Source organism: Melanotaenia boesemani, chromosome 2 (genome assembly GCF_017639745.1).
Source record: "Melanotaenia boesemani isolate fMelBoe1 chromosome 2, fMelBoe1.pri, whole genome shotgun sequence".
In the NCBI taxonomy this organism is placed as follows: Eukaryota; Metazoa; Chordata; class Actinopteri; order Atheriniformes; family Melanotaeniidae; genus Melanotaenia; species Melanotaenia boesemani.
Window position 1 is genome coordinate 23,309,582 of NC_055683.1, and position 12,726 is coordinate 23,322,307.

At 40.5% G+C, this 12,726-nt stretch overlaps 2 protein-coding genes across 4 annotated transcripts in view; one reads left to right on the forward strand and one right to left on the reverse strand.

Annotated features, from left to right (window-relative positions):
• The first annotated feature begins 896 nt into the window (after positions 1–896).
• Positions 897–5,699, forward strand: bri3 (brain protein I3). Its single transcript, XM_042004551.1, has 3 exons — positions 897–1,480; positions 2,497–2,605; positions 4,476–5,699. The coding sequence occupies exons 1-3, from the start codon at positions 1,336–1,338 to the stop codon at positions 4,606–4,608; spliced, it is 387 nt and encodes a 128-aa protein (XP_041860485.1). The 5' UTR covers positions 897–1,335; the 3' UTR covers positions 4,609–5,699.
• Positions 5,700–5,809: 110 nt separating this feature from the next.
• Positions 5,810–12,726, reverse strand: part of baiap2l1b (BAR/IMD domain containing adaptor protein 2 like 1b) — a 31,511-nt gene continuing 24,594 nt past the window's right edge. For all 3 annotated transcript variants that reach the window (XM_042004541.1, XM_042004533.1, XM_042004524.1), the window contains 3 exons: positions 11,972–12,179; positions 6,753–6,799; positions 5,810–6,672 (listed from right to left, as the gene is read on the reverse strand). In XM_042004541.1, coding sequence (XP_041860475.1) covers positions 6,600–6,672; positions 6,753–6,799; positions 11,972–12,179 — 328 coding nt within the window. In that variant the 3' untranslated portion in view covers positions 5,810–6,599. The remainder of the gene's footprint in view (positions 6,673–6,752; positions 6,800–11,971; positions 12,180–12,726) is intronic.

Genomic DNA, 12,726 nt, shown 5'->3' on the forward strand with positions numbered 1-12,726 from the left:
GGGGGCCAAGCAGGAGCACTGACCAGGAAAAGGGAGTCACAAATGAGACCATTTTTTAGGTCTAAATTTTATGAAATATTGAACTGATTAACTAAAGTGATCATCTAATGCAAAAAAAGTGAAGAAAAACTTGTAAAACAAACAGCCAATGATATATTTTATCAACAGTTGCTTACTTTGGATGATGCTGCGGTAGGACTTTTATCACTGCTGGACAAACACTCACACTTAAATCACAAAAAGAAAAATGAGTGTTTTTAGCCATATTATCAATTTGATTGTTTTCTTCATCAATATTGACAGTTTAACTTCCGTTATCACATCTGGTGGTTTTATGACTGATATTATCACCATCGAATCAGTGAGAATATACTGGATGAATTCTGCATTATGATCTAGAACATGATGATGATGCAGAACAACATAATAAAAATACATTACATGCTGCACTTAATGACCCTTTGACATCTGATGTTTACCCAAGGGAAGGTCAGTTAACACTAAATGTATGGAAGCATTGTCTCTTTCAGTTGATACAATAAAGTAAATATTATGGTATATAAGACCAACGTTATTTTATAACATTACTTTTTATTTATTCTTATTACAGCACGGATATGAACTCAGTATTATGTAACGTTCAGGGTCCCCATAAGGCCAAGAACAGCCCTTATGTAAGGTGCAGTGTAGACAGTTTTAGGATCTTCGAGGTAGTGAATCCGTTGCAAGTCATTCCATTAACTGCATCATGTTTTTACCCCATCATTTAAACCGGTTGGCAGTGGTGTTCTCCGTGTTGAAGCTGCAGTGTACTGCATGCAGCAGTCGGACTGCCGCCTTTTGTTTTTGTGCGCTGTCGCTTTAAGGAGCCTTTCACTACGCAGAGGCGCTACAGCAGCTCGTCACATGATTCTTCTCTTGTGACAATCCCGACAGAAAGGAAAAAGCCTTTCTGACTTCCAGCTGAGTTGTAAGGCGCTGCGATGAAAGACGACTGTTGTTTTGCTACCAAAGGACCAACTCCAAGGAGGGAAATGGAGTTAAGTTAGCCATTACCAGACCGACTCGCATCATTCCTTTTAAAAGTGGACATTCGGTTAATATTTGGGGTTGTTGCGTCGCTTGGGACAAAGTTGGCGCATGGAGAGGGACGAAGTTTCATTTTTGCGTTGCGTATTTTCTTTGTTTTTGTCGCTACTGCGTGTTAACCAGCATCGTACAGCATTTCGGGTAACAAAGGCCAAGTAGCTCGAATTCAGTTTAGACCCTCTTCTGTTTCTGCAGACTTAACGAGCAGAGGACAACACAAGTTGAGGACACATTTCCTCAGGCGAGATGGTGGACAGCAAACCTCTTCTTCAAGACAGACCACCCGCCTATAACGCCGTTCCGGGGGCGTATGAGTACGGCCCGCAGCAGCAGGGCTACGGGGCCATCCCCCCAGCGGCCCCACCGCCCTACCAGTACCCCGATGGCCAAGGCAAGTATACATGGCCCTCACGGTCACCAGAAAGTTACGTGGGACGAGGGGTCGCAGTTTGTCCGGTTTCCGCCTTTGTTTGAGCCGAAGAAGACTTTTTCTTTCGTTTTCTTTTGGCTCGAGTGGTTTAGCTAAAGAGAAATCGGTGAAACTACTGAAAGTTTTTAGTTAGACTGTTAAAGGATGATTAGCTTCTATTTCCTCTAAAATTTCACATGCGCAGTAGGTAGGTAAATTGAAATGTGTGTGATGACTAATTTTTTTGCCATTCATAAAATATGGCAGTAGAAAGTAGATCTGAGTGTTGTTACTAAGTTATTTTAAATTCAGGTGATACAAATATGGGGCCAGCAAACATGCCAGTGTTTCATAAAAGAAGATTGCTAGTATTGCAGTTTTGCCGCAGCTTCTTCCTGTGGCCCCTTTGATCATAAACAGTATGTCTGCTTTATGTGAAACAGGCAGTCATCACCTGACTGTGATTGTACAAGTACAGCAGTTATACAGGAAGTCATTCTATCTGCAAATCAACTCCCATATCTGACAAGTGCATGTAATTTCCTGTTTGCTAAGGAATGGAAACAGCAGCTTTATGTACATCTGTTTTATTCGGTATCCTCAGAAGTATTCCTTATTAGAAACAAAGTGTTGGTAATACGTTTAAAGGAAGAATAATGTGGCTGTAACAGTTAAAAAAAAAAGAACGTGGTGAGTTTTAATAAAATGACACACACACACACTTCTAACATGACAGCCTATTCTTTGACTCTGTCCTGCAAGATATTTATAGTATCTTATCAAATGTTCCTTTTAAAGCATCAGAGCTGTGTTTATTATTGAAAGGGATGATGAATGCTAAAAGCAATAGCAATAATTTCCGTACTGGGCTTGAACTCATTTTAAATTTGTACTAAATAACTTATTATTATTGTAATATCAATTAGTCAGTTATTAAAAAAATGAACTCACACTGATACCATGGTAACTTAGTGACATCGCTCTCTTCCAACCTGCAGGATTCTCATCAGCTCAAATGGGCCCTGCTGTCTCCCAGCAGCCTTTTACTGGGAGTTATACCATCATCCAACCTTCTGTAGTGGTGGTGGGAGGCTGTCCTGCTTGCAGGTGAGATCACACACTCTCACACACAGTGGACAGCGCCTGAACTCTTGTAAACAAAGATTACGGGACATTGTGTATTCACTGCGATTAACAGTTTTTGAGTTCAGCACCATCAGTCTGTTTGTTTATGCAGAGTTGCTCTTCTGTTTGCACTTTTGTCGTTGCTCCTACACGTATGCTATAGGCAAAGATAAGATGAGCAAGTCTGACTTTCAGTTTTGAGAGTTTCACATTGGTTTCACTGTGGTGAGTCAACGTCCTGTCAGTCAGCTGAGTTAACCCTCAGACATGTGACGAGGCCAAAGGTGGCCGCGGGACACAGTTCACAGAAACGTCAAGTAAAAATTAGCTCTACTTCCAGACTGGAACAATTAAATATACTGCTTATCTTTTGCTGCTATTAAGTATGACGGTTTTAATTCTGATTCTTTGTTGTTACATGGTTAACTATATGTGTATTTAGTGTGGTTGCTTGGTAATTATCTCATCTGGTAGCTATTCAAACTAATGTAAAATTACGTAAAAAAAAAAAGCCAGCTGGGCTAATTAGATCAAACTGCAGCAACACACTTGTTTTCTATTAACCACTTGTACAAATACTCGCTTAACCTCTTTGTATATGGAAATACACTAACCCCACACTATAAATAACTCATTTTTTTCATTGACAGTTGAGTTTTTTTACATTTCCCACAAAGCATTTTGCATCAGCGGTGTGTTTTTTGGAAAATACATCAGTAAATTCTTGCTGCTTGATTAGTGTGATGACAGTAGATCAACAGCTGTGTATGTCTTTAGTTGACAGTATATGAAACATTCAGGAGTTTTTGAAAACACTAACGCAGCTTTTGTTACGAATTTATATCATAGCCACGTTGTTTGACTCAGTGACAGGTCTTGGCACTAGTTTGTAGATAACCTGCACAGCAGCACTCAGAGTATAAGTGCTAGATTAATATTAGTTTTAATGTAGTTTAGCATGACAGCATAAATCTAATATTTCAGGGTAATTAAGGCTCATTTTTAGGATTATTTCAAACCTCCACAGCTCTGACAGCATGGCCTTTCCAAAGTAGCTTTTTCACTTTCTATGTCTTCGGAGCTTTGCATCCGTTAATTCCCTTCTTAGGCTTCCAGCATTAGATTTACTGGTTGTGCTGGTCGCCGTGGTGCAGTCATGAGATGGCGGTTAGCGCTTTGTTTACAGTCACTCTGGATTAAAGCTGCTATGAGCCTTAAAAAGAGCCCCCCTGCTTGAAACAAGCTGCTCCCCTGTGTTGACAATTACTTGGTTGTTTGTTCCGGAGCTGTTTGCCACACATGTAGATGGAATTTTTCCTGTTTTCTTTAAAGGCATTGAAAATATTTTACAGTAGAATCAAGAAGCAGCAGGAAACAAATCCAGAGGAATGACTTGCTCAGAGACACATTAACAGATCAGATGCTTGGAAACTGCCACATTAGGCAGATGAGCAGACTTGGGAGGAATAGTGTTTCTATTTTTCTTTTTTCTTGCTGAAGTTTTTAAACTTGTTTTGATTTAAATGAGCAGAAATTCAACTAGAGCTGTTTGTCCTGCTTTTTTTTGTCAGAATGAGGTCAGTCTAACATGTATCAGGGTCTTCTTGATGGTTGTTTAGTGTGAAAGATGAAAGCATTGCTTGGGTAGGAACCAGTAGATCAACGTTCAGTGGTCAGGCATCAGCAGATAGGACATGGTCTACTTTAGACTGGCTGACAGCCAGTCAGATGATGTTTTTATCTGTGTTGCAGGTTACTCGTGTGATAGGTTTAAGCCTTCTATAACAATGTTATAGATTTGTGAAACTGTTCCTCTTTTCTTACTTAAGCTTTTGGTTTGTGTGTTTTTCAGAGTGGGCGTCCTGGAGGACGACTTCACCTGTCTGGGGATCCTTTGTGCCATCTTCTTCTTCCCGCTGGGCCTCCTCTTCTGCTTCGCACTGCGTCAGAGAAGGTGTCCCAACTGTGGCGCCACCTTCGGCTAGAGGGACCAAACTACTTCTCCACGCGCTTGCACACATGCATACACAGCCACACAAACATAATCCTGATTTTTACGTACAACAAATGATCTAGATATTGCCGTCTATTTTTCATCTGCAAGTTAAGACAATGTTCTAGCACGAGTGTCCAGCTGTTGTCAGTGCCTTCACTACATGCTGAGTGATCATCCGATTCCACCAGTCATGATTTAATTAGTAGATTTAGCTCGGATCATATGGAGATCTGAGCAGATTCCTTTGTTTTGTGGAGCTGGAATTAACCAAGGCACTTATATTTTTTATTTTGCCTCAGGTTTTTTTCTTTTATGTATTTGCTAGCACACCTAGCTTTTAGTAAACATTGTGCTTTGTAACATTATACACTGAGATCACAGATGAATTAGCTTTTGTTTTCTACTTTAGGGAATGTAAATTTTTTCAGATGTTTTGCTCCTTTTTTTTCTTTTTGGCTCAGTGTGTCACATTTAACAAAAAGATAAAGATCCTTGGATGTGAGCTGTTCCAGTTGAAACAGTGGACTTAATCTGACGAAGCATTTTGTCCGTCTTTTTTGTTGATTTATTATTTCCCGGGGCCATATTTGAACTGACAGTTCGTTCTGATTATTCTGCTGGGTTGTGCTTTTCCAGGGCCGATGCAGACCTCAGGTACACACAATCTGAAACGCCCTGGACTTTACAACCTCAACTGTTTTTGACTTTGGACTCACTTTGAGAGGACTCTGGTGTCAAAACAGTTCAAACTTCAAGAAAGCATGCCGAGTAAAAGTTGAAATCTCCGGACGACTTGTATAATCTCTGGATTTTTATCTCAGTAACTTACTCTGTGACAAGTCAACCTGCCCCATTCCTCCCAGCCAGACAATCAATCAAATGTTTTGTCCATGTGTCTGCAGTATCTCGATGTCTTCCACCACAGCAGGATGTTACAAATCTGTCCACAGCAGACAAAAAGAGATAACTGGGTGGGAGGGATTTAAAGAAGAAAAGGCTTTAGAAAACACACTATGCATGCTCTGATTGAAGTTCCTACTTTTTATATGAGTTACTGTAATTAAAAATCAATGCTATTCATGTTGACTTTTTGCTTGATTTTTTTTTCTCCTCTTGTAAAAATTTTCAACAAATTAACACAAGTGAAAGTGACAATTTAAGATTACCGGGACAAAAACCAAACACCAAGCTGAAGAAATAAATCTTTATTTGTCATACAGCAATTTCTATTAACGGTGTAAGGACGGCCAAAGACAAAGTGTGCACGTGGCTTTGCTGTGTGAAATGGTTAAAGCAGAACTGACTGCACTGCCAGTGAAAGGAAACTGCAACAGATAAAATATTTACAATTGGTCATGTGCATGTATGCGTTAAGGCAGAAGTGACTCCACATTCTAAAACGTTAATTTTAGGTGGCAAAGGGCAGTGTAGGATCTCTTGCACAAATGCATTTACAAGTGGACAAAAACCCTGTGTCTTTTTGGACACATCCATCTTAGTCATCTTTTTCCTCAAAGCAACCGTCAACAACTTGACTTCTCACCATCGACAGGGCGTAGAAACAATATGAAGGACCTAAAAGATGACTGAAGGGCATCTAGAGTGTTGTCCTATGGCAACAGAAAAAGATCTTAAGTAATGCTGACAATGAAGATGGAACATCAACTGCATAAGTACAGTACATTTTGACCATTTTTATTCATATCTCAAGTGCAGTTAAAAATGTCATTTAAGGCTCACCACAGAAAGACTGACTAAAATAGATAGAAAATATATAACATAAATATGAGCATCTGTTCAGTAATTAAAAGGGCCCCTAAATACTTCCATATCAGAGTTTGTCGCAGTGAGGCGATCCCATTTTAAATGGCATTGTTCTCCTCGGCTCTGGGCAATTAGAGCAGAGGCAGAACTGCACAATCTGGTCAGGTGACACAGGAAGCTCGGCAGGAATTGATCATGGGTGGAAATGTGGATGGATCAGATGACCGGTGCAGAGCGATCATTAGTGACAGTTGGACGTAGCCTGACTGTGGCAAATGGGTTCCCTCCGCTGTGGAAAGGCAGCAGAGATGAGTGATTAGAGAAGTTTAAATTAAATATAGCAAACGTTGATGCACTTAAGTGACTTACGCGAGGTAAGCAGGCGGAGGTCTTGAGATGCCATTAGACTGAACCACCTAAGGAGAAAATAGTTTGTTACATGATACAAAACCATTAAAAAGGTGTGAATGATGAATACCCCAAGAATCCCAATTACATCTGTGCTTGGTGCAGTAAAAAGATCTGGGCTACAGTGTTATCCAACAGACATTTCTGGGTTCCTAAAAAGAAGCATTGGACTTTACAAATGAATGGATTTGGCCAAGGTGTGGGAAAAATGTTTTGCTGTCTCACATCACAAGACAACATTTGGAACCTGGAGCTTCTGGAAATTCAAGTCTGTCCAACAGGCAACTACGTAAAGTTTTCCTTTGACGAGTGGGTGTCGGTGCCAGTATGTTTGAACAGGCGATCAGGGTCCGTTTTCACAACTGAAAATGTCAACATGCCCTCTGCTGTACGCTCAAAGCAAAGCAGAAAAACAACTTTGATTTGGCCGAGAAAGATTTGCATATTTTTGCACATTCAGCTAATCCAGTCCTCGTTACACATGGATGCAAAAGCTCAGTCATGCCAGTGTGATGTGAACATGTAAAACATGTGCACAGATCATGTATAAAATTTAAAAATCTTCATAAAAAAAGAAAAAATAAGACCATCCAGACGCACAATAGCATGTACACCATGTGTGTCAGCATTTGATTATAACAAGTAAATTGTGACTGGATTTTCTTGTGTGTAATTTTTTGCTTTTCTGCTTTAGCCTTTATGCGCTAGAGCCGAAAATTTACAGCTGGCCATATCCATATGATCTAAAGTTAAAAAAACCATAAATAAATGAAGTTGCAAACTTTAGTGCCTCAAAAATGTCCACAAAACAAAAGCATCATGTGAAACCAGCTGAGTGCAAGTCAGCAAAGTTAAATTTACTGCTCACCATAATTTATTTCACATCTGGAAAAAATGGTAGGAACGAATGAAAGCGTAATTATTTTTTTAACATTGAAATGGGATTTTAAATTGCAACCTGCTTGTCAGCCTGAACAACAGCTTCCTTACAACAAACTTTGATTTTAACCATGATTCCAGCAGACACACTGCAGTACCTCAAAGAGTCCACAAGAGGTCAGAAGTGGATTGATTTTCCAACATCTTTATTCTAAGTGTGTTTAAACCACCGAATCCAGTTTAATGCCTGCTTCACTTCTCTTGACACATGTCCAGATTTCAAATCACGAGTTGTATCTCTCCATTTAAAATGTGACTTCCACTGTACTGCAGCTTTGCAATTGTGTGTTTGCTCTGCTTAACTTGAAATTGCAGCAGGAAAAGTGGGGGTTTCATTTATTTTTCTGGATACTCGGGGGTTAAGAACAGCCTCTTCAGTTTTCTCTGAGGACCGATGTCTCAGATTTCTCTCAGACCCTGTCTTCTTTATATATTCTTTCCTGTTAGTCGTTATCTTACCCTTCACACTACACCAAACCAGTGAGGTTACATTTTTCTCTCATGGTGACAACATTCCAGAAAAAACCCCCACCTACCCCAGCTCTCTTGAATATTTCTTCACACCTTATCCAGACCAACCTGCATCACTGGTACAATGTTTTTTTGATACATACTCTCACAGCTTTTTTTTTTTTTTTTTTCTTAAAAACTCTCACAGCTTTGAAAGAATTTGGAAATAGGGTTTAATAGTAAAAAGGAAGATTTGTCCATATTCACGTGCAGTTTATGAATTGACAAGCATATTAAACCATTACAGGCAGCAATATTTATGAACACTGCAGCGACAAGTTGCTAACCCAACACACGTGCACCGCCACCCACATACACACACACACACAGATGAATATAAAAAGAGTATAATATCCTACTGCAGTGCTAGAGATCTTTATCCCCACACATGTCTATTCTTAGATCAGTTTGTCTCTTTTGAAAGAATTATGGCAGAAGTTTGTGAGTCACTTGGTTGGCATAAACTTCCATTAAAGAGGCTGTTATTTTTCATGGAAATGGGAGTGGGATAAATAGGGGATGAGGGAGGTATGGAGATTTAGTGTTCAAAGGCTGAGATAAATAGAAACTCCCTTATTATTTGTCTAAGTATGACAAGTGGGCAGCAAAGAAGGAAGAAAGATATCGGGTTCAGTCTGAGTGGAATTCCAGCATAATGCTGCACCAAAGATGGAGACGTGTGGCGGATGTAAACTGACAGGTCCGACGTTGTACACGCAAATGAAACCATTAGTTCTTTGTACTGTATATGTCTGTGCCCCAAATGAGTCACAAATAATGAATACAAGAAAGAGACCATTGCATCTCCATTTGGGTTAATTGTCACAACCTACCAGAATAGCTAAACAGATGTTTTCTATGTGTTGTATATCTTACACAACAATTAAGCATAAATGTCTGAATAATGTGGATTATTGCCAAAAGGCTACAGGGAGTTGTGTAAAAGTGTGTGCAGAGGGTGTGTAAATGACCATTTGACCCTGATAGACCACAACACGTTTACAATCTCCCAGTAGAGATTTCGTAGAGGGAAACCACATCTTTGCATGCCACTTTGCATGGAATGCAAATAAAAGGACATTTGTACATAAGGGGAATATAAATGAAATAATATGAGACTGTTTTCATGTCTACCCCAGTGTTAATGTCTTTTACTAATGTCAGCTAAAAAGCCATAAGGCGGCCAGAAATGGTTTTGATTGCAATCTTCACAGCTTTTCCCTACAAAATCCATCTTCCTCTTCTGGGGAATCAAGTTTGAATAGAAAGACACCTCTTAAAGTAAAAATGTTCTTTACAAATGTATTTACTAAATTCATTTAAAAACTGTTTTAATCTGGTTTTATAAAATGATTTTGGGTCTTCTAAGACAATTCATGACTTCTACATTTGTTCACGTCCCTCTGTGGCCTACGGTGTGAAGCCCAAATATACACTGCTCAAAAAAATAAAGGGAACACTTAAACAACACAGTGTAACTTCAAGTCAATCACACTTCTGTGAAATCAAACTGTCCACTTAGGAAGCCACACTGATTGATAATTTCACATGCTGTTGTGCAAATGGAATAAACAGGTGGAAATTATAGGAAATTAGCAAGACACCCCCAGTAAAGGAGTGGTTCTGCAGGTGGTGACCACAGACCACTTCTCAGTTCCTGCTTTCTGGTTGATGCTTTGGTCACTTTTGAATGCTGGCGGTGCTTTCACTCTAGTGGTAACATGAGACGGAGTCTACAACCCACACAAGTGGCTCAGGTAGTGCAGCTCATCCAGGACGGCACATCAATGTGAGATGTGGCAAGAAGGTTTACTGTGTCTGTCAGCGTAGTGTCCAGAGCATGGAGGCACTACCAGGAGACAGGCCAGTACATCAGGAGACGTGGAGGAGGCCGTAGGAGGGCAACAACCCAGCAGCAGGACCGCTACCTCCGCCTTTGATGTCCACAGGTGGGGGTTGTGCTTACAGCCCAACACTGTGCAGGACGTTTGGTATTTGCCAGAGAACAGCAAGATTGGCAACTTCACCACTGGTGTCCTGTGCTTTTCACAGATGAAAGCAGGTTCACACTGAGCACATGTGACAGACGTGACAGAGTCTGGAGACGCCATGGAGAACGTTCTGCTGCCCGCAACATCCTCCAGTATGACCGGTTTGACAGTGGGTCAGTAATGGTGTGGGGTGGCATTTCTTTGGGGGGCTGCACAGCCCTCCATGGGCTCACCAGAGGTAGCCTGACTGCCATTAGGTACCGAGATGAGATCCTCAGACCCCTTGTGAGACCATATGCTGGTGCGGTTGGCCCTGGATTCCTCCTAATGCAAGACAATGCTCATGTGGCTGGAGTGTGTCAGCAGGTCCTGCAAGACGAAGGCATTGATGCTATGGACTGGCCCGCCCGTTCCCCAGACCTGAATCCAATTGAGCACATCTGGGACATCACGTCTCGCTCCATCCACCAACGCCACGTTGCACCACAGACTGTCCAGGAGTTGGCGGATGCTATAGCCCAGTCTGGGAGGAGATCCCTCAGGAGACCATCCGCTACCTCATCAGGAGCATGCCCAGGCGTTGTAGGGACATTACATCAAAGTTGGATCAGCCTGTAGTGTTTTTCCACTTTAATTTTAAGTGTACCTCCAAATCTAGACCTCCATGGGTTAATAAATTTGATTTCCATTGATAATTTTTGTGTGGTTTTGTTGTTAGCACATTCAACTATGTAACAAACAAAGTGTTTAATAAGAATATTTCATTGATTCAGATCTAGGATGTGTTATTTGTTATTTTAAGTGTTCCCTTTATTTTTTTTGAGCAGTGTATTTTTCCATGTGGCCTGAGTGCTCTGATTAAGCACGAGCATGGATGAAATCCATGTGAAAAAAAAAAAAAAAAAAAGAAAAGACAAGGAGCAGATGAACAATATGGACACTTGTTTCAAACAGAAACTTTTTTAGCTTAGTGCTGCCCAGTAGTCTATGCTAACATGGATAACAGAACTAGTTAGTCTTTCTTTCTACAAAGATCCAGCATGCTAACCCTTCATATGCAGGTTCATCTGCAAGGTTCTTTAAGAAATCTTAAGAAAAAGATATGACTTTATTAACTTTACTATGGCTCAAATACAACCTGCAGGTCCTTTCAACATCTGAATCAGGAGGAATTAACTTGTCTAAACACAAAAAAACATGGAAAAAAAAAGGACATTATAGATATATAGAATGACAATAGCCAGGACTGGATAAAAATATTCCAAATAAACATCAATGTCACATTTTATAGATTTAAACTCAAGTCCCAATAATTGACTTTTTTCATTGTGTGTCAACTGAGTGTAACAGAGTGTAGTCGGGTTTCCAGGACAGATATATAAAGCTCATCTGACACCACCTGCACACATGCACACGCACACACACACACACACACACACACACGTACTGTCATCAGCAGTCAAGATAAGGCTGCACAGCTGAGGGTACTGTAGTCACGCTGCAGCAGGTATCAGGTGAGACGTAGCCCCACAATGCTGTTTGCGCCAGCACAGCAGACAGGTTTGGCAGAAGACAGCAGATCAGATTGTGCTCTGAAGTTCTCATTTCTCAGCGCAAACATCTTAAAACTTTGGGCTTCACTGCAGAAGGTTCAACATCTTACACATGACTGACTCTTTAAAATGTGTTAAAAAGGTCACATCCAAGTACTTGAAGCAAATATCCAGTTCACTGACTCACCGTGTTGTGATCAGAGGGGGCTGCAGAGGCTGTGGGCGAGTGGTTATTTGTAGTGATGGTGCTGGCGGATGAGACGTTCTTGATGGCGTTGCGCTGTAGGGTGTCACAGTAGTCTGCTGGGGGGAGCACCATGGTCGCCTCATCTGTCTCTGTGTCCTGATGGTGGAGGTTGACCACACTTCTACTGCGGTATGGAGCAGCAGTCTCACTATGGACAAATTGAAGGAAGAATGGAAGTGTTATAAGAGACGTGGGAAGTCAGCCGGCTCCTGTATTTATATATCAAGGTACTGTAACTTGAGTTTGGGGTTACCGATGGTTGTCTGAACTCATGGCAAAAAACAAGGCCGTATACATTTGAGGATAAACAATAGGATCCACTAACTATGTAAATTTATTTGTTTTTAAAAGAGCTTAAATAGCTAAAATTGATGCTGTTTTTAATCCATGGTTAAATTTATATTTAACACTTAAAGTGAGAATGTTAGAATTAGGATTTACAGATACGGAAATATATAAATATAAATATTTTATCAGTGATAGTTCTTAAGAACAGTGGAACACGGATGCGCGTGTCCCACAGTTCTGGTTATAGTTTAAACTTCCTGTTTCCTTGATTGGTAGTAGTTGGCTGGCAGCCTTTCTGTGGGAGGTGCAGCAAATTAGGATCTATTAAATTAGTCCGACAGGGATTAGTCTCTTTGAAGAAAAGCCTGGAGCAAACTCATTAAACCTTCTTTTTCCATTTTATCAGC